The sequence below is a fragment of the Rhincodon typus genome, chromosome 11, assembly GCF_021869965.1.
Source record: "Rhincodon typus isolate 14 chromosome 11, sRhiTyp1.1, whole genome shotgun sequence".
Lineage (NCBI taxonomy): Eukaryota > Metazoa > Chordata > Chondrichthyes > Orectolobiformes > Rhincodontidae > Rhincodon > Rhincodon typus.
Window position 1 is genome coordinate 30,857,263 of NC_063342.1, and position 18,513 is coordinate 30,875,775.

Genomic DNA, 18,513 nt, shown 5'->3' on the forward strand with positions numbered 1-18,513 from the left:
GACCCGAAACGTTAATTCTGTTTTCTCCTCCACAGATGCTGCCAGACCTGCTGAGCTTTTCCAGCAACTTTGTTTTTGTTCCACTCATTTTTAGGTTAAAATTCACTCTTATGCTTCCATTATCCTTTTTTCCCATTCCTTTTTTTGTCAGATTTGATATTTAAGATAACACCCAAGTTACAACCTACAAAATTTGGAAAAACTGACAATCACTTACAAAATGTTGAATTTCTCCTTGTCCCTCGCTGCTAACTTATCCAAGTCTTTTAATTACACCAGCCCTGAAACTTTTGCAGTTTCCTTTACCATTTTCACAAACTCATTCAAACTTTCTCTACCATGAAGCCTACCTCCTGATCACTCAATGATAGAAGCTGATGAAGTCAGTGCTGTGCATAATAGAGTGTGTTCACACACTGCAATCTCAGTGCACATGGACTAAAGTCACAAGTTCCTTCCTCACAGTTCGCCAGGCACTCTCAACTCTCTAAAGGCACAATCCTATCTCTCTATTGTAAAGATACATTCAAAACATTCCCATCTTACTGCTGTCGATGCTGTACCTGGATGATCCCCAAACCCACATACTGAGTGCAACCAGAAATCCTGAATCTTTCTCTTTCTATCATAAGCTCTTTTTCATTCTGTTAGTGGCTTTTCATTCTGTAACATTCAGCTTTCAGCTATTGTGGAATGCTTAGGTCATTTATCTTTTATTGTTTAAAAAAAATGTCCATTGCCAAGTACATTAAAGTTATTAAAGCAGGGTCCGACAATGATTTAGATAACACAGTATGGAGCTGGAGGAACACAGCAGGCCAGTCAGCATCAGAGGAGCAGGAAAGCTGATGTTTCGGGTCGGGACGTCAACATTTCTGAAGAAGGGTCCCGACCCGAAACGTCAACTTTCCTTCTCCTTTGATACTGACTGGGCTGCTGTGTTCCTCCGGCTCCACACTGCGTTATCTCTGACTCCAGCATCGGCAGTTCTTACTATCTCCTACAATGATTTATGTTGTTACCCAAGAAATGATTTTTTGCCACTCCAGCCTGACGCAATTACTGAGGAGAAGTAAAGATAATTCACTCTCAACATGGTGACAAGTGGTCAGAAGAGATGGTGGCTGTAGACTATTAGGTCATCCAAGCACAATGTGGAAAATTTAAATCTCACACTAATGTTTATCAGCTAAAGCTGACCAGGGTCAACAGCTAAAAAAAGTTTTAAAACTATGAATAAGTGTAATTGTTCTCTCCCTGATGTAAGCTGCTACCCACCAGTTTCCTGCTGTTTTGCCCAGTTACTACCTGGGGATTTCTGAAACAAATCAGCCTGAAGCACAACTTAAGGAAATTCTTTCTATGTTTGGTTCATCAACAAATAATGCCCCATGGAGGTGCATCTTAGAACAGCTGTTAATTGGTGCAAAACATGATTGGTTGGCACATATAGCAATCAAAGGTTACAATTAAATTTCAAATTTCGTGATATATGACCTTTATACATTAACACAATCTCACACATACACTTATAATGACTAAATTACAGCTTGATCCTCATGTTGTAAATATAAGTAATTACAGCCACGGGTTGAAACTAATTTTTGATAACATTTATGCATGTTGGCACCAGTACATTTTCTAACGACCTCTAAATGTATGGAGAATTGTTTTCTCTGTTTCACTTTTCAGCAAAATTATAAACAAAATTTTGAATAATCAACAATGTCGCTGCACCCCTAAAGCAGAGCTGCCCACAAAGGAGCAAATGACTTGTCTTGGTCAATTGGTACATTCATTTAATAAATAATTATGCAAGCGAATCTTACAAATCAAAGTGACTACACTTCACTTATTATGTGACAACACCTGCCCATTTACCTCCTCCCTCCCCACTATCTAAGGGCCCAATCATACCTTCCAGGTGAAGCAACACTTCACCTGCACTTCCCAGAATCTAGTCTACTGTATCCACTGCTCACAATGTGGTCTCCTCTACGTTGGGGAAACAAAGCGTAGACTGGGTGCCTGCTACGCAGAACATCTACGTTCTGCTTGCAAAAAAAGACCCTGATCTTCCAGTTACCTGCCACTTTAACATATCACCCTGTTCTCTGGCCAACATCTCTGTCTCTGGCTTGCTGCAGTGTTCCAACGAAGCTCAACGCAAGCTGAAAGAACATCACCTCATTTTCCGCTTTGGGACCCTGCAGCCCTCCGGACTCAATATCGAGTTCAATAATCTTAGGGGCTAAACTTTCCCATGTCCTAGCCCCCTACCCCACACACCAGGCCTTGTTACCACATAGCCTGCCATTACACACCCCTGTTGTCAGTCACTAACAGTCCCCATTAACAGCTATTCACCCTCCCAGCCAGATCATTATCAACTCCTTTATCTATACTCTCTCTCTCTTCGGGCTCTATCCTTTATCTTATCGTTTACTCCCTACCCTATCCCCCTCCCTATTTTCCGCATATAAACCAACATTTTCCCAGCTACCACCAATTCTGAGGAAGGATGACCAGACCTGAAACGTTAACTCTGGCTTTTTTCCACAGATGCTGCCAGACCTGCTGAGCTTTTCCAGCAACTTCTATTTTTGTTCCATCACTTATTATGGTGCTCCAAATTAACTAATTTGGAAAAATAAGAAACTATCAGTTGATTTAGTTCAGATTTATCAAAAATCCACATTTTTAAACTGAACACAGGTTTCAACTGTAGCTGTAATTACTTATTTACACAATTTAAACAGAAATTCCATCTAAAATAAACAAAATAATTTTCCAGTATTATCATTTTCACTTACCACAATTCATCTCATCACTTTTATCTTTGCAGTGAAACCAACCATCACACTTGTTGCTCATGAGCTCACATTTTCCATCTCCACATATGTGCATTCCTTTGCATTCTGTAACACAATGCAAGTGGGTAGTATATTGCATGAAATAAGATGAAGGCTTTTGTTCACATTTTTCTGTCCTTACTGCGCCTAAATTACTGCCTAGGTCCCAGCCAAAGACAGGTATACAACTTTGTCAAGAACTTTGACTGTGCCACTATTAAGAACAGCCACTACGAGGTATCTGAGTGCACACTAGGTCAAGTGGTTTCCATCCTGAGCAAACAGTAGGCTGGTTGAGATTACAGATACGTTAATCACAGCCATCACTTCAACCACGTGGAGGCTCTTGTCGCACAGTGGTAAGGTCCCATCCTCTGGGCCAAAATTCAAGTCCCATCTGCTCCAGAGGTGTGTTATAACATGTTCAAACAGGATGATTAAAATAACTATTAAAATTTTAAAAATCGCAAGGTTGGAAATGAAGGAGAAAGAATGGACAGCGATAGGACAGAATGAAAACTGAGAATGGAAGTGGGGTGGGGAGCAGAAGGAGAATGACGGTATGAACTAACGATGGAGATAACCTGAATGAGGATAAATAGGATTGAATTTTTCCATCCCTATGGTGACGGGTTTGGAGATGGAGAAAGCCGTAACAAGGTCCAATCTTGCTCTTTTTTGCAAACAGAATGATGCCTCGCATTCTGCAGAAACCGCCATCAGAATGGTGCCACTGAGGTCATCAGGACCACAGGCTCCATGTATCAAACAGTGCACTGCAGCTATTGTCTCCATCAACCCACCCACAGGAGTTTATCCTTTACTTTGATAGGTCTATTGCCTTGACCCTAAATATTTTAGCAATTAGTTTTGACCATTTAAAAACGTTATGCTAAATTGCTACGAAAAAAATTACTTATTTATTTCCTATAATCTTTTGTAACGATATCCTTGAATACCGGTTTATTATTTTGCAAATCCATTTATGGAACAGAATATGTTACATCTTAAGTATGTAAGCCAAGCATAGCATATTTGTATTTAAACATGAGTAAAAATTTATTTCTAATTAGAGTGAAATACTGCAGATTTGAAATAGAAACAAAGTGCTGCAGAAACTGAGCATGTCTGACAGCATCTGTGGAAAGAGAATATTCCAAATAAGAGTCAAATTGGGTGCAAACCTTTAATTTTCTCTGCACATGTTGGCAGAGTACTTCAGTTACTCCAGCATTTGTTTTCAATTTATTTCATATGTACGTGACAGGTTAATTTATGGAAAGGAATCCTGCAAGAATTACAGAGTTACACAAGCCTAACACTAAATGTAAATATGATCAAACAGCAGGACTTTATTTGGTAACCTTAAATAAGATTTTAAAGTTTTGGCAAATAAAGGAATATGCAAATTAATTAAATCCTTAACTTTTTTTTAAAAATCACTTTTGGTTCTGATTATAAAACCCCTACCATAACAAGCTGAATAATTAAAGGGGACTTTGGCAGAAATGCCATGAAAACATCGTGGAAATGCTATGAACCCAATTTACACCATCCCCTGAGGTATTTCGTGATGCATCGGTGAAATTGTGACAGATTAGTAGGAGAATCCCCAGTGTTCTAGTTCCATTTTGTAGATAGGGCCTATCCCTGTTTAAGCCATGAAAAAAAATTATAAAATATACCATTTTTGCTCAATGTTTGACTTTAAGATGGGGCATATAAGGGTGGGTGGAGTTTTGAATGGAATCCTGAACAAATTTCTTGTTCTGAAGCTTGGCTTTTTCCGAGCTGCATTTAGTTCGAATCTGTCTCTTGTCTAAAACCAGTGGGAGATACCTGAAGCTTACTGGGAGTCTAGATCAGGCTAACAGGTGGCAGAAGCAGGCTAGATCAGGGCAAAAGAAGCCCAAGATTTCTTTGTTTGGTCAGGAGAAGCAGATTTACTCCTGGACCACAAGAAACTTTTCAAAAATTTAACAAACTATTTACCCGCAGTCTTATGGCTCAATGTTGCTTGCTGCCAGCTTTCACTGATGCTTTGGAAACAATATTAAATTGGCAGTGAGTTCCAAATTAAGTCATTAATTGTTGACAGTTTGATTCAGTGATACAGTGAGAATTCAGCACTTTATGACTGACTACCTATAATATCCCTCCTGCCTGCACCTTTTTTGTTGGGCAAACAGGATTACTTTATCTTGTACCTCTCACCACGGGGGATATCTGGAGTCTTATTATTTAATGATGAGCTCAACATTGAATAAGGTACGGTAAAATAGAATAAAACTGGTTCACACTCTTTAGTTTTACTAAGGCAAACAAGTCAGGTAAGTGTAGACTTTTTTTTTATAAGTTACACATATCTACATCTTTTGGTGAGAAAATACTGATTATGTTGAGCAGATTGCTTTTTTGACATGGTAGCTGGTAGTATCAACTTGCCTATGAAAAATGGAATAAAACTATTTAATAATAGCTAATTCCAGGAACTAATTCAGAATGTGTAAATGTGTAAGCGAAAGTCACATGACAATCCGAGATGTAGAAATATTGGACTTACGTACTGGAAAATAACTGCATCTTCTTGCGTCTATGACATTGGATATATTAAAACAAACTTCGGTTTGATACAAAAGTAAGTACAGTTTACTCCAAAAGAGAGTAGTTTGATGATTCGAGATGATTAGAGCCTCTGTATTCCTTTGGCCAACACCTGGTTCAGCTGACAACCCATCATGGTGATGCCATTTTGTCGACTGGTTTGAATTTGATCCATTTTCATAACATGCTGTACCTAGCAAAAGTGGCTAAGAAAGCCTCACCCATATCAAACTTGAAACACAAGGTTTTAACACCATATTACATGACTTACTGAGTTCGCTACAAGTGCTCACCTTCTTCAGGATCAAAGCTGCTGTATTCAGCACGAAAACCAAGATTACTGGTGTAAAAGTCTGAGTGAAACTGTACTTTTAGAACATTAGAGACACTAGGCACCACCAAAGACCTGGAGTGTTCACCGCAGTATCTAAATAAAGAGAAGCAGTCACTGTAACCATAAACTGTGAAATTATGTACCATAAATCCATATCAATAATAATCATAAATCCATATAATTACACATATGAATAATAGGGGTGATCCCATATGATACATAAATACAAAAAATATTGGCGATGGCTCACTAAAGTGCATTCTGCTCTGATTACATGATCAACTGATGCAGTGGTAATGAAGGTGATTGCACAGAAAATCAAAGATGCATGTAGCAAGAATGCTTTAGTAATTATGGGTGACTTACATCTCATGTAGGCTATATGAACCACATTAGCAATAATACTGTGGGATTGAGTTCCTGTTAGGGAACAGGCTATCCTACATTTGGTTTTGTGCAATGAGAAAGGGTTAATCAATAGCGTTGTTGTGAGAGCACTTTTAGAAAAAGTGAACATAATATGATGGAAAGCGAAATAGTACATTCTGAAACTATGGTCCTAAATTTAAACAAAGGAAACAATGAAGGGAAGAGGGTAGGTTGGTTCCATTAGAATGGGTAACTTCCCTAAAAAGGCATGGCTAGTGGATGGACAGTGGTTGATACTGAAGGAATGAATGTACGCATTACAATAGTTGTACATTTCTTTCAGGTAAAAAAATGCAACAAAAAGCATGACCCAACCCTGGTTAAGGATATTAAATACAGATATTAAATCTTGCTCTTGCTAGTATTTTGTTGACCCTCAGGTTAAAGTAATTATCAAAAGCTTTCACAACTTCATCAAAAACTACCAGAGAAAATTCTGAAGGAGAAAATTAATCTCCACTTGGGAAGGCAAGGTTTGATCAGGAATAATCAGTATGGTTTTGCCAAACAAATTTCACTGAATTCTTGAGGAGGTGACCAGATGTGTAGATGAGGGTAGTGCAGTTGATGTAGCTTTTACATTTATTTCAGCAAAACTTTTGACAAGGTCCCACATAAGAGTAAAAGGGTAAAAGTACAGGTGATCCAAGTAAGTCCACAAATGACACAAAGATTGGCCAGATGGCCAGTGGTGAGGGAGAAAGCCTTAGATTACAAGAGTAGATAGATGGATTGGTTAGATGGACAGATCAGTGGCAGATGGAATTTAATTCTGATAAGTGTGTGCTGTTCAGTACATAACATGACAGCACATAACAAGACAGGGGAGTACTTAATGATTCATAGGACACTACGAAACTCAGAGGGATCTTGGGATGCTTGTCAACAGATCCCTGAAGGCGCAAGACAGGTTAATAGGTTAGTTAAGAAGATATACGGGACACATGCCTTTATCAGTCGCGGAATAGATTTAAGAGCAGGGAAGCCATGTTGGAGCTGTACCAAACTTTAGTTAGGCCATAGCAGAGTACCGCATGCAGTTTTGAACACCAGAAGGATGTGACTGAACTGGAGGGGTGCAGAGGAGATTCACCAGGATGTTGCCTGGGATGGAACAGTTTAGTTGTGAAGAGACCCTAGGGAATAAGCTCAGGTTCTTTACTTTTAGAGAAGGCAAAGAACAGACCCAACTGACGTATATAGATTATGAGGGGCATGGACAGGGTGGATAGAAAGTAACTGTTTCCTGAAGTTAAAGCGTCAGGAAGAATCAGTAACAAGGCAGCATATTTGTAAGGTGTAAGACAGGAGGTTTAGAGGGGATTTGAAGAAAGATTTTCACCCAGACAATGGTGGAAATCCGAATGTCTATCCTGGAAGGGTAGTTGAGACAAGAAACCTCACAACCATTAAAAAGTACTTGGATGAGCACTTGAAATGTCTTAACATTCATCGCTACTGGCCAAATGCTGGAAAGTGGGACAAGTGTAGATTTAGCACAGTTTTTGTCAGTGCAGACTCAATGGGCCAAAGAGCTTCTTCTGTCCTGTATTATTCTATGAAAAGCTCTGATGCTCCTTTTATGCCCTGGCAATGGATAACTTCATCAGCTGTAGTTCCACTCAAATACAACGGTGTATTAACTTGTTCAGTTTCTCACTTATTAGCTAGTTTGGAAGTAAGTTTGTATCTTAAGAATTGCTTTCTCTAAAACGTCCAATTCTGTGAACCATTTGGCCCAGCATTAAATTGCAGAATCTCATGTCAGTCCCTTCTGTCCCCTGAGTTAACTGGAGAAGATTTTCTTGTCTTAAGTGGGGGCAGAAGCAAGGTGTCACCCATGATTAAGTGGGACTGGCCACCATGCTTCCCACTGTGGAAGACTGCAAAAAATCCAATTCCATAAATGAATTCACTGGAAAAAGGGAACATTGCTTTCATTAATTCAGTAGAAGCGGACATCTACATATGTGCATAAACGTATGTATAAGTTGTAGGTTGGACCATAAGACAGTAGAATATTGAATCAGATTTTATGGTTCAGATGGCCAATATCAAAAACAAAAACATCCAAGTAACACATTCCATTAATGTCTATCTCAATCTCCCTTTTTTTTCATGTTACATAATTTCATGGGCAGTCTGTGTCACTATTACAAAATAGTCAAATTTGAATTGCATGTGCATCTTTTATCTTCTATGTTTGAATCAACTGCCTGGTTCTAGAGGTACTGCAAACAAAAAAATACTGGTCCACTTGTGCTGATGGCATCAAAGTTGACATGAAATTACAAGGTAGCCAATGCCAAATGATGTTAACTGGTTGAAATGACTGTGTCTCAGTACACATTGTGACTGTTGTGTGGTATCAAATCTGTCCAAGGAGTGCATGGTGGTATGGGATTAAGCAGGCAAGGATGATATTTACTACATGGAGAGTCTATCACTGGCACATGCCTTTATAAATACGGAGTAATGCATCTAATAGTTAGTAACTAAAGTGGATGAACAATGGCAATGTACAAGTCAATGGAATTCATGCCAAGGGCTCAAGCCAAAATGAAACAACCAATAAAACTCATCACAATGCAGAAAGGTTAAATACAGCCACTGGATTATTTTTATTTCAATGTTGTAATATGAATTAGTATTGATGCTGGATGTAAACATTCTATGGGTTTATTTTTCCCTGCATTTCAATAGCTGTTTTGTGCTTTTATGTAGAGGGGCATACACCAGGTTCTCATGAAGAAATCTTGAATGTATTTGTGCATAGGGTTCCAATAATTTCTAACTTGCTTCTGGTTGGTTTCTACAGAACCCAGGCTATGTCCTGAATTAGTAAGCTTAAAAACATGTCTGTATAAACACAGCACAGAACATCAGTCATTATATTAAACAAATACAAATCCCTCTGTGCTAACAAATATTCCTTCCTTCTTTTCTTGGGTCCTAGAAAAGGCAGTGGTGTGTAGTAAAGCAGCTGATACTTTCCCAGACACCACAGCTTTCCACTGAGCTTTTAGGGTCATAGTCATAGAGATGTGCAGCACAAAACAACCCTTTGGTCCAACTCATCCAGTCCGACCAGATATTTTAAATTAATCTAGTCCTATTTGCCAACATTTGACCCATATCCCTCTAAATGTTTCCTATTCATATACCATCCAGATGCCTTTTAAATGTTGCAATTATACCAGCCTCCACCACCTCCAACTGTGAAAACATCCTTGTAAATCTTTTCTGAACCCTTTCACATTTGACAACATCTTTCCTATAGCAGGGAGACCAGAATCTGAAATTGCTAGACCATATGGGACATGCAAAGGTGATAGCAAGGGTCACAGGCCACGCTGGGGTTGAGATATAACTGGGTACTTCAGATTGTCAGCAGACAGAAGAGTGTTGAATGCCCATAAATGCAGAATGGAAGCTGAGCTTGTATGGAAGGCTCAATAAGCTGGTAACTAACATTGTATAGTGGCTGCCACATGGAAGGGTCACTTCAATATGCAAGAAAGTACTTCAAAGAATGAACGAAAGGTTGTCCTTAATTCGGTATTGTGTACAAAAAATGAGCAGATTTCCTGGTGTATTTTGTGACGGTTGCAGCAGCTGCACAGAATATAAGAAGAATTTGATCATCATCACATTGAAATTTTGGCCAAAACGAGAAACCAGGGAATTTAGTTTTGACTCATGATCAACGCTTCCTTTAAAGTCCACAGGCGTAGGATGCAGAATGTGCCAGACAAGGATAAACAGGCCATGCCAAGATTCCTAGTGCCGTCTAAGTCTTACAGGCACCAATTGCTTCTCATTTCAGGAGTTTTAAACAAAACAGAACTCTGAAGGTTCCTTAGACCTTCTAAATTCAGTACCTCTGGAATCTAGATGGTCGAGGATAGCAAAACATGAGAACACCACCACCTGCACGTTTCTCTCCAAGCCACTCACCATCCTGACTTGGAAATATATTGCTGTTTTTTCAGTGTCACTGCATCAAATCCTGGAACTCTCTTCCAAACAGCACTGTGTGTGTCCCTACATGAAATGGACTACAGCAGTTCAATGAATGCCAGGACACTTTAGGAAGCGCAGAGGAACAGAGGGATTTTAGAGTGCGTGTCCACAGAATGTGGCAGAAACAGGTTGACGGGATGATTAAGAAGGAATATAAGACACTTCCCTTTATCAGTTGCAGCCCAGATTATAAAAGCAGGGAAGTTTTGTCGGAGCTGTACAAACTTCGGTATGACCACAGCTGGATTACTATATGCAGTTCTGGTTCTGTAGGAAGGATGTAATTGCACTGGATGGGGTGCGAAGGTAATTCATCAGGATGAGATAGCAAGAACTGCAGATGCTGGAGTCAGCGTCAATACAGTGTGGAGCTGGAGGAACACAGGTCAGGTAGTATCAGAGGAATAGGAAAGCTGATGTTTCGGGTTTACACCCTTCATTAGGTCTCACCAGGACGTTGCCTGCATTGGAGCAGTTTAGCTATGAATAGAAGCTGGATAAACTCAGGTTGTTTCTTGTTTTCTTGTTTTCAGCGGCAGCAGCGTGAGCCAGGGTGTCGATGGGACGGTAAGGTTGTTTTTTTTTCCTGTATAAAAACTTACCTCGTGCAGCAGCGCGAGCCAGGGTGCCGACAAGATGATAAGGTTTTCAGTTGTTCAGCGGCGGGAGTCTGGGAGACAGCGTGAGGGCAGCTGGGAAGGTAAGCTTTCGTTATAGAAGTCTTATCTCGCGTGACTGCGGCCTTCAGTTGTTCAGCACAGGAGGAGTCCCAGAGCGGGCACGAGTGGTCGGCTGGATAACGGTTATCTTTCATCCAATGAATTTGGGAAGTAACTAATACCCGAGACACTACACATGTAGTGTCTCCCACCCTTCCACCTCCTCTAACCTATAATAAAGGCTAAGTGTGGTAAGCAGGTAAGCTATTTGCGATTTTTTTCTCATCTCTTTGTTATCTTTTGGGGAGGTCACCTAGATGCCAAATCGTCTGGGAGCGGTTCAGAAGGCAAAACCGGAGTCTGTTTGAGTATATAACAGAGTAAACTTACTGGTGCAGAGAACACTTAAAGAGAGAATACTGCGAAACTAAAAAAAAACTAATTAATTTTAAATAATTAACTAAGTAGAGATGGCAGGTCAGGTGATGTGTTGTAGCTGTACGATGTGGGAACTAGCTGATCCCATTGAGAATGGCAGTGACCACATCGGCAGCAAGTGTTGGCTGCTTGAGGAGCTCCAGCTCAAAATTGATGAGCTGGAATCCAAACACTGCAGCACATCCGGGAGGGGGAGAGATACCTGGATGCTGTGTTCCAGGAGGCAGTCACACCTGGTAGATTAACTAATGTTAATTCGATCAGCGGCCAGGGAAAGCACTGTGTGACTGCGAGTGAGGCAGGTAGAGGGACCCTGCAGACAGGAACACAGGAGCCGCAGCCCTTGACATTGTCCCACAGGTATGAGGCACTTGCTCCCTGCGTGGATGAGGAAAAGGGCTGCAGAAAGGATGAGTCAACTGACCATGGCACCATGGTTCAGGAAGCCATTCAAGAGGGGGGAGCAAAAAGACAAATTGTAGTTGTAGGGGATTCTATCATCAGGGGGATAGACAGTATCCCTTGCAAGCAGGATAGAGTGTCCCGCATGGTGTGTTGCCTGCCTGGTGCCAGGGTGCGAGATATCTCTGACCAGCTTGAGAGGATATCAGAGAGGGAGGAGGAGGATCCAGTTGTTGTGGTCCACGTAGGTACCAACAACATAGGCAGGACTAGAAAAAAAGACCTGTTTCGGGATTATGAAAAGCTAGGAACAAAATTAAAAAACAGGTCTTCAAGGGTCATAATCTCTGGATTGCTGCCCGAGCCACATGCAAATTGGCATAGGGAGGCGAGGATCAGGGAAGTAAACACGTGGCTAAAAGAGTGGTGTGGGAAAGAGGGTTTCCTTTTCATGGTGCACTGGCATCAGTTCTGGGACAGGAGGGACCTATACCTCTGGGATGGACTCCACCTGAACAGGGCCAGGACCAGTGTTCTGGCGAAAAGGGTAAATAGGGTGGTCAATAGGGCTTTAAACTAGTAAGTAGGGGGGAAGGGAGGCGTGAGCGTACAGGGAGTATAACAATTAATGGAAGGCAAAGCAGCAGGTTAGCAGGTGACGAGGAAGCTTCAACTCCATTGAAAATTAGGAAAAATGTTAAAGGGAAGGAGAACTCAAGAGCTGTTAGTAATGGAGGTGATAGGACTCAAAAAGAAGGTGCAAAAACTGGCATAAGGGCACTTTATCTGAATGCTCAGGGCATTCGAAACAAGGTGGATGAGTTGATGGTGCAAATCATGACAAATGGGTATGATTTAGTGGCCATTACAGAGACATGGTTACAGGATGGTCATGACTGGGAGTTAAATATCCAGGGGTATCAAACTGTTCAGAAGGACAGACACGAAGGTAAGGGAGGTGGTGTCGCTCTGATTTTTAAGGATGATATCAGGGCGGTAGTGAGAGATGATATAGGTTCTACTGAACAAAAGGTTGAATCCATTTGGGTGGAAATTAGAAAGAGCAGGGAGAAGAAGTCACTGATAGGTGTGGTCTATAGGCCACCAAATAATGACATCGTGGTAGGGTGGGCAATAAACATAGAAATAGCTAATGCATGTAAAATTGGTACAGCAATTATCATGGGGGATTTTAATCTACATATCGATTGGTCAAACCAGGTCGGTCATGGCAGCCTTGAGGAGGGGTTCATAGAATGCATCCGCGATAATTTCCTTGAACAATATGTAATGGAACCTACAAGGGAGCAAGCTATCCTAGATCTAGTCCCATGTAATGAGACAGGAATAATTAATGATCTCACAGTTAGGGATCCTCTCGGAAGGAGCAATCACAGTATGGTCAAATTTAAAATACAGATGGAGCGTGAAAAGGTTAAATCCAGTACCAATATCCTGTGCTTAAACAAAGGAAACTATGAAGGGATGGGGGAGGAGTTAGCTAAGGTAGAATGGGAGCAAAAACTTTATGGTGGATCAATTGAGGAACATTGGAGGACTTTCAAAACGATTTTTCACAGTGCTCAGCAGAAGTATATTCCAGTGATAAGGAAGAACTGTAGGAAAATAGATAGTCAGCCATGGCTGTCTAAGGAAATAAAGGGAAGTATCAGATTGAAAAGAAAAACACATACAAGAAAGCAAAGAGTAGTGGGAAACTAGTCGACTGGGAAATCTTTAAAGGCCAACAGAAAGCCACAATAAAAGTTATAAAGAAAAGTAAGATAGATTATGAGAGTAAACTAGCTCAGAATATAAAAACAGGCAGCAAAAGTTTCTATAAATATGTAAATCGTAAAAGAGTGGCGAAGGTAAACATTGGTCCTTTAGAGGATGAGAAGGCCAATTTAATAACTGGGAATGAGGAAATAGCCAAGGCATTAAACAGTTATTTTGTGTCGGTCTTCACAGTGGAAGACACAAATAACATGCCAAAAACTGATGGCAAGAAGGTTATAGCAGGTGAGGACCTAAAAACTATCATCATCAGTAAGGAGGCAGTGCTGGGCAAGCTCATGGGGCTAAAGGTAGACAAGTCTCCTGGCCCTGATTGAAATGCATCCCAGGGTACTAAAAGAGGTGATGGGGGAAATAGCAAATGCACTAGCAATTATTTACCAAAATTCACTGGTGGTTCCCGCAGATTGGAAAATGGCCACTGTGATGCCACTGTTTAAAAAAGGAAGTAGACAAAAAGCAGGTAACTTTAGGCCAGTTAGCTTAACTTCGGTAGTGGGGAAAATGCTTGAATCTATCATTAAGGAAGAAATAGCAAGACATCTGGATATAAATTGTCCCATTGGGAACACCCAGCATGGGTTCATGAAGGGTAGGTCATGTTTAACTAATTTGGTGGAATTCTTTGAGGTCATTACTTGCATGGTGGACAATGGGGAACCTGTGGATGTGGTGTATCTGGATTTCCAGAAGGCATTTGCCAAGGTGCCACACCAGAGGCTGCTACATAAGATACAGTTGCACGGTATTACAGGTAATGTATTGGCATGGATAGAGGATTGGTTGACGAGTAGAAAACAAAGAGTAGGGGTAAATGGGTGTTTTTCTGGTTGGCGGTCAGTGGCTAGTGGTGTGCCTCAGGGATCAGTGTTGGGACCGCAATTGTTTACAATTTACATAGATGATTTGGAGTTGGGGACTAAGTGTGGTGTTTCAAAATTTGCAGATGACACTAAGATGAGTGGTAGAGCAAAGTGTGCAGAAGACACTGAAAGTCTGCAGAGGGATATAGATAGAGTGGGCAAAGGTCTGGCAGATGGAGTACAAATGTTGATAAGTGTGAGGTCATCCATTTTGGTAGGAATAACAGCAAAATGGACTATGTTTTAAATGGTAAAAAATTGCAGCACACTGCTGTGCAGAGGGACTTGGGTGTCCTTGTGCATGAATCGCTAAAAGTAGGATTGCAGGTGCAGCAGGTAATTAAAAAGGCAAATGGAATTTTGTCTGCCATTGCTCGAGGGATGGAGTTTAAAAACAGGGAGGCTATGTTGCAGCTGTATAGGGTCCTGGTGAGGCCACACCTGGAGTACTGTGTGCAGTTTTGGTCTCCTTACTTGAAAAGGGATATACTAGCACTGGAAGGGGTGCGGAGGAGATTCACTCGGTTGATTCCAGAGTTGAGAGGGATGGATTATGAGGAGAGACTGCTTAGGCTGGGATTATAATCAATGGAATTCAGAAGAATGAGGAAAGATCTTATAGAAACATAGAAGATTATGAAGGGAATAGATAAGGTGGAGGCAGGGAGGTTGTTTCCACTAGCAGGTGAAACTAGGACTAGAGGGCATCACCTCAAAATAAAGGGAAGCAGATGTAGGACTGAGGTCAGGAGGAACTTCTTCACCCAAAGAGTTGTGAATCTGTGGAATTCCCTGCCCAGTGAAGCAGTTGAAGCTACCTCACTGAATGTTTTTAAGGCAAGGCTAGATAAATTTTTGAACAGTAAAGGAGTTAAGGGTTATGGTGTGCGGGGAGGTAAGTGGAGCTGAGTCTCAAAAAGATCAGCCATGATCTTATTAAATGGCAGGGCAGGCTCAAGGGGCCAGGTGGCCTACTCCTGCTCCTAGTTCTTATGTTCTTATGTTATTTTGAGAACACAGAAAACGGAAGGGGGGTCTTGATTGAGGTGTCCAAGATTATGAGGGGCTTGGAGAGGGTGAAAAGGAAGCAGCTGTTCCTCTTAGTTAAAGGGTCAATAATGAGAGGGCACAATTTTAAGATGAAGGATAGGAGGTTTTGAGACGGTTTCAGGAAAGAAACTTCTTCACCCAGGGGATGGTGGGAATCTGGAAAGCACTGCCTAGGATGGTGGTAGAGGCAGAAAATCTCACAATCTTTCCAAACTTGGATGAGTGTGTGAAATGTAATAATTATCAAGGTTATGGGCAGAATGGGATTAGTGTAGATAAGTCAGCTCAGACTCAGTGGGCTTAAGGGACTCTTTTTTGCTGTATGACTCTATGACTTTAGGGCAGCTCACATCACCTCTTCAAGGGCAATTAGAAATGGGCAATATGTTCTGGTCCAGCCAGGAAGACCACATTGCCTGCTTAAAAAATAAATCATCAGCAAACAACCCCACTTCTGATCTTGTGTTGCAGAGATGGTCACTGAGAGTGGGTGGGTACGTGGCAGGCTTGTAATGTTATCTATTTTACACGCTCTTACACCAAAAGCACAACTGGCAGGAGAATGTATTATCCAGCCTTAAGTCACACTTGGAACAGGAACATTCAGCAAATGATTTAATAAACATATTGCTGAACATGGAACAATGCATTTTGACTGTTATGCTCTCATACCGTTTACCATCAATCGAAATCCAGTCTTTTTCACAGTTTGGCTGTAAGCCTTCCAATCTCAGGGTTGGAAACTGGATCCGGAGTCTCAGCTTTGGGTTCGGTACCTAAGCACAAAACAAAAATCTTAGTAAATACCTATAATGTGCACAGTCTCTACTTCAACACTAAATTAAAGTTAATGTGCTCAAGTGATGCAAGCCTTAAGATCCCATTGGTCTATATTTACTATCTGACATTGTGTCAGTGATATTATTATTGATGGTATTATTTCTTTTCTAATATCCAAGTTGCAAAGTCCAAAGCCATGAGATTACAGATTGTGGCTGGATACATTGCTGCTGCAGCTGGCACGTAGCTTCTCTTGGGAGTTGAGTTTTGAGTTGCAGTATCTGTTCTGAATCTATCCCTTTTAACATAGTAGTGGTGCCACGTAGCACAGAATCACAAATTGCTATGGTGCAGAAGGCAGCTATTTGGCCCATCATGACTGCATCAGCTCTCCAAATGAGCATTGTGTTATTGCCATTCTCATGCTTTTTTTGGACAACCCTGCACATTAATTTCTATTTAATTGATTAATGTCCTCTTCGGTGCCTAAATTGAACCTGCCTGTACCACACTTCCAGGCAGTACATTAAAGACCTGAAACATTCGCTGTGTGACAAAGTTTCTTCTCATTTCACATTTACTCCATTTGCAAATCACTTTAAATCTGAGTCAGCTGTTCTTCATTTACCACGGGAGCAGATTCCCATGGTCTATTCTGTCCATATCTCTCATGATTTCAGAAAACTTCAATCAAATCTCTTCTTAACTTTCTTCTCTCCAAGGGAAACTGTCCAACTTCACCAATCTGTCTTCACAGCTGAACTTCACCATACCTATAGCCATTCCTGTAAATACTTTCTGCACTTAAATGGATGTGCCTCAGTTCGAAGAGGTTCTCATTTAAGGAGTCAGATCAGTTGGAACCGTGACTGAAATCTACCAGTTGCAAGAAAGCATGTGACTGCAGTTGAGTGACTGGGAGAGCCCCTATAGTGTTAATGAATAAAACTGTTTATACTGTTGGATTTATGATAGGCAGAATAAACACATTAAGGCAATTTGTTAGTTTTGACTTCAGAACAGAAGGTTAAATGTTTTAATTCAGAAGAGCCTAGAGATCTGTTCAGAAGATAGAATAGATTCTTTTAATAGGAAAATCAAGTCAACTCAGGGGAACGAATCACCCTGGCAGAAATGGCTTCTTGTCTTTGCAGCTTTCAAGACAGCAGAGTTTGGATGGAAATCTTCAAGTTGTTAGAACTGAGAAAGATAAGGCCATCAGAATTATGAGAGTTTCATGCCAGCAGACTGAGAAAGGAATCATTAAAATTTTCTCCACCATGTAAAATTAGAAAGCTGTCAAAATTCAGTTCAGTAAAGATTTTAAAAGAAATCTGAGATAGGATTGATATTTCTCTGAGATTGAGTCTCTATAACAGATGACGTTGGGAAACAGAGAATCTCACTAGTGTGTTTTCTACTAGTGATTCTCCTAGTCTGTTCTAATTCTGCTCACTCTGCTGTATTTGTTATCAGTGATGCTCAGCTCTGTGACATTATTACAAGGTTGCTCTAGGCTCCTACTACCCTTACACAACAATCACCATGAGTGATACAAGCTCTTTTCTATATTTATTTATTGATTGGAATTATATTTTACCAACAGCCATGAAAGGATTTGAACTTGCATCTCCAAAGCATTAGTCCAAGCCCTTGGATGATTAGTCCAGTACTATTAATGCATAAGCTCCTATTCCTTCGCTGTTACTATTCCTACATATGAATATTATTTAAATCTTGTTGCCATAGAAATAAAAAGCTTTCCATCAATCTCTTCATCATATGTTGCCGAGTGCTTATCTCAAAATCGCTACAATATTTCAAAGTCATTTTATGCTTAGTTTGCTGAAACTGCACAAAATATTCAGACATATTATTCTACCGTGATCTATTTGAAGTATACTAGGTTACCTGTTTGGGATGGATCTAAAAAGGATGCTAAAAGAAAGGGTAAGTAAAATTCTGTTGAAGGTTGTCAGTAAGGCAAAAATGGCAAACCATCCAGTGGAAAACAAATTGAGTCATTGTGCTGCAGATCCAAAAACTGTCAGACTGGATAGTTAGTCTTGTATTTTCTTTCATTAACATTGAAAATGTGAATACAGCACTTTCCTTTATGAAATGAAATAAATGAAGTATCACAAAAAAAGATAGATGTCCTGTGTGTTGGCATGCTTTGTCAAATGCCCTTCTATAATTTGTACTCTCTTAGTTGTTGTACACAGATACAATTATTGACTCAATGTTTTTAATCCATCTTTTATTTCTGCTGGTAAGGCACA

General features: G+C 40.5%; 1 protein-coding gene across 1 annotated transcript in view; it reads right to left on the bottom strand.

Annotated features, from left to right (window-relative positions):
- The window catches only part of LOC109932125 (suppressor of tumorigenicity 14 protein homolog), a 126,252-nt gene that overhangs the window by 50,451 nt on the left and 57,288 nt on the right, over nucleotides 1–18,513 (bottom strand). Inside the window, exons 10-12 of the mRNA XM_048602972.1 lie at nucleotides 16,124–16,227; nucleotides 5,750–5,883; nucleotides 2,814–2,918 (exon numbers count right to left, since the gene is read on the bottom strand). Of these exons, the coding sequence (XP_048458929.1) occupies nucleotides 2,814–2,918; nucleotides 5,750–5,883; nucleotides 16,124–16,227 (343 nt within the window). The remainder of the gene's footprint in view (nucleotides 1–2,813; nucleotides 2,919–5,749; nucleotides 5,884–16,123; nucleotides 16,228–18,513) is intronic.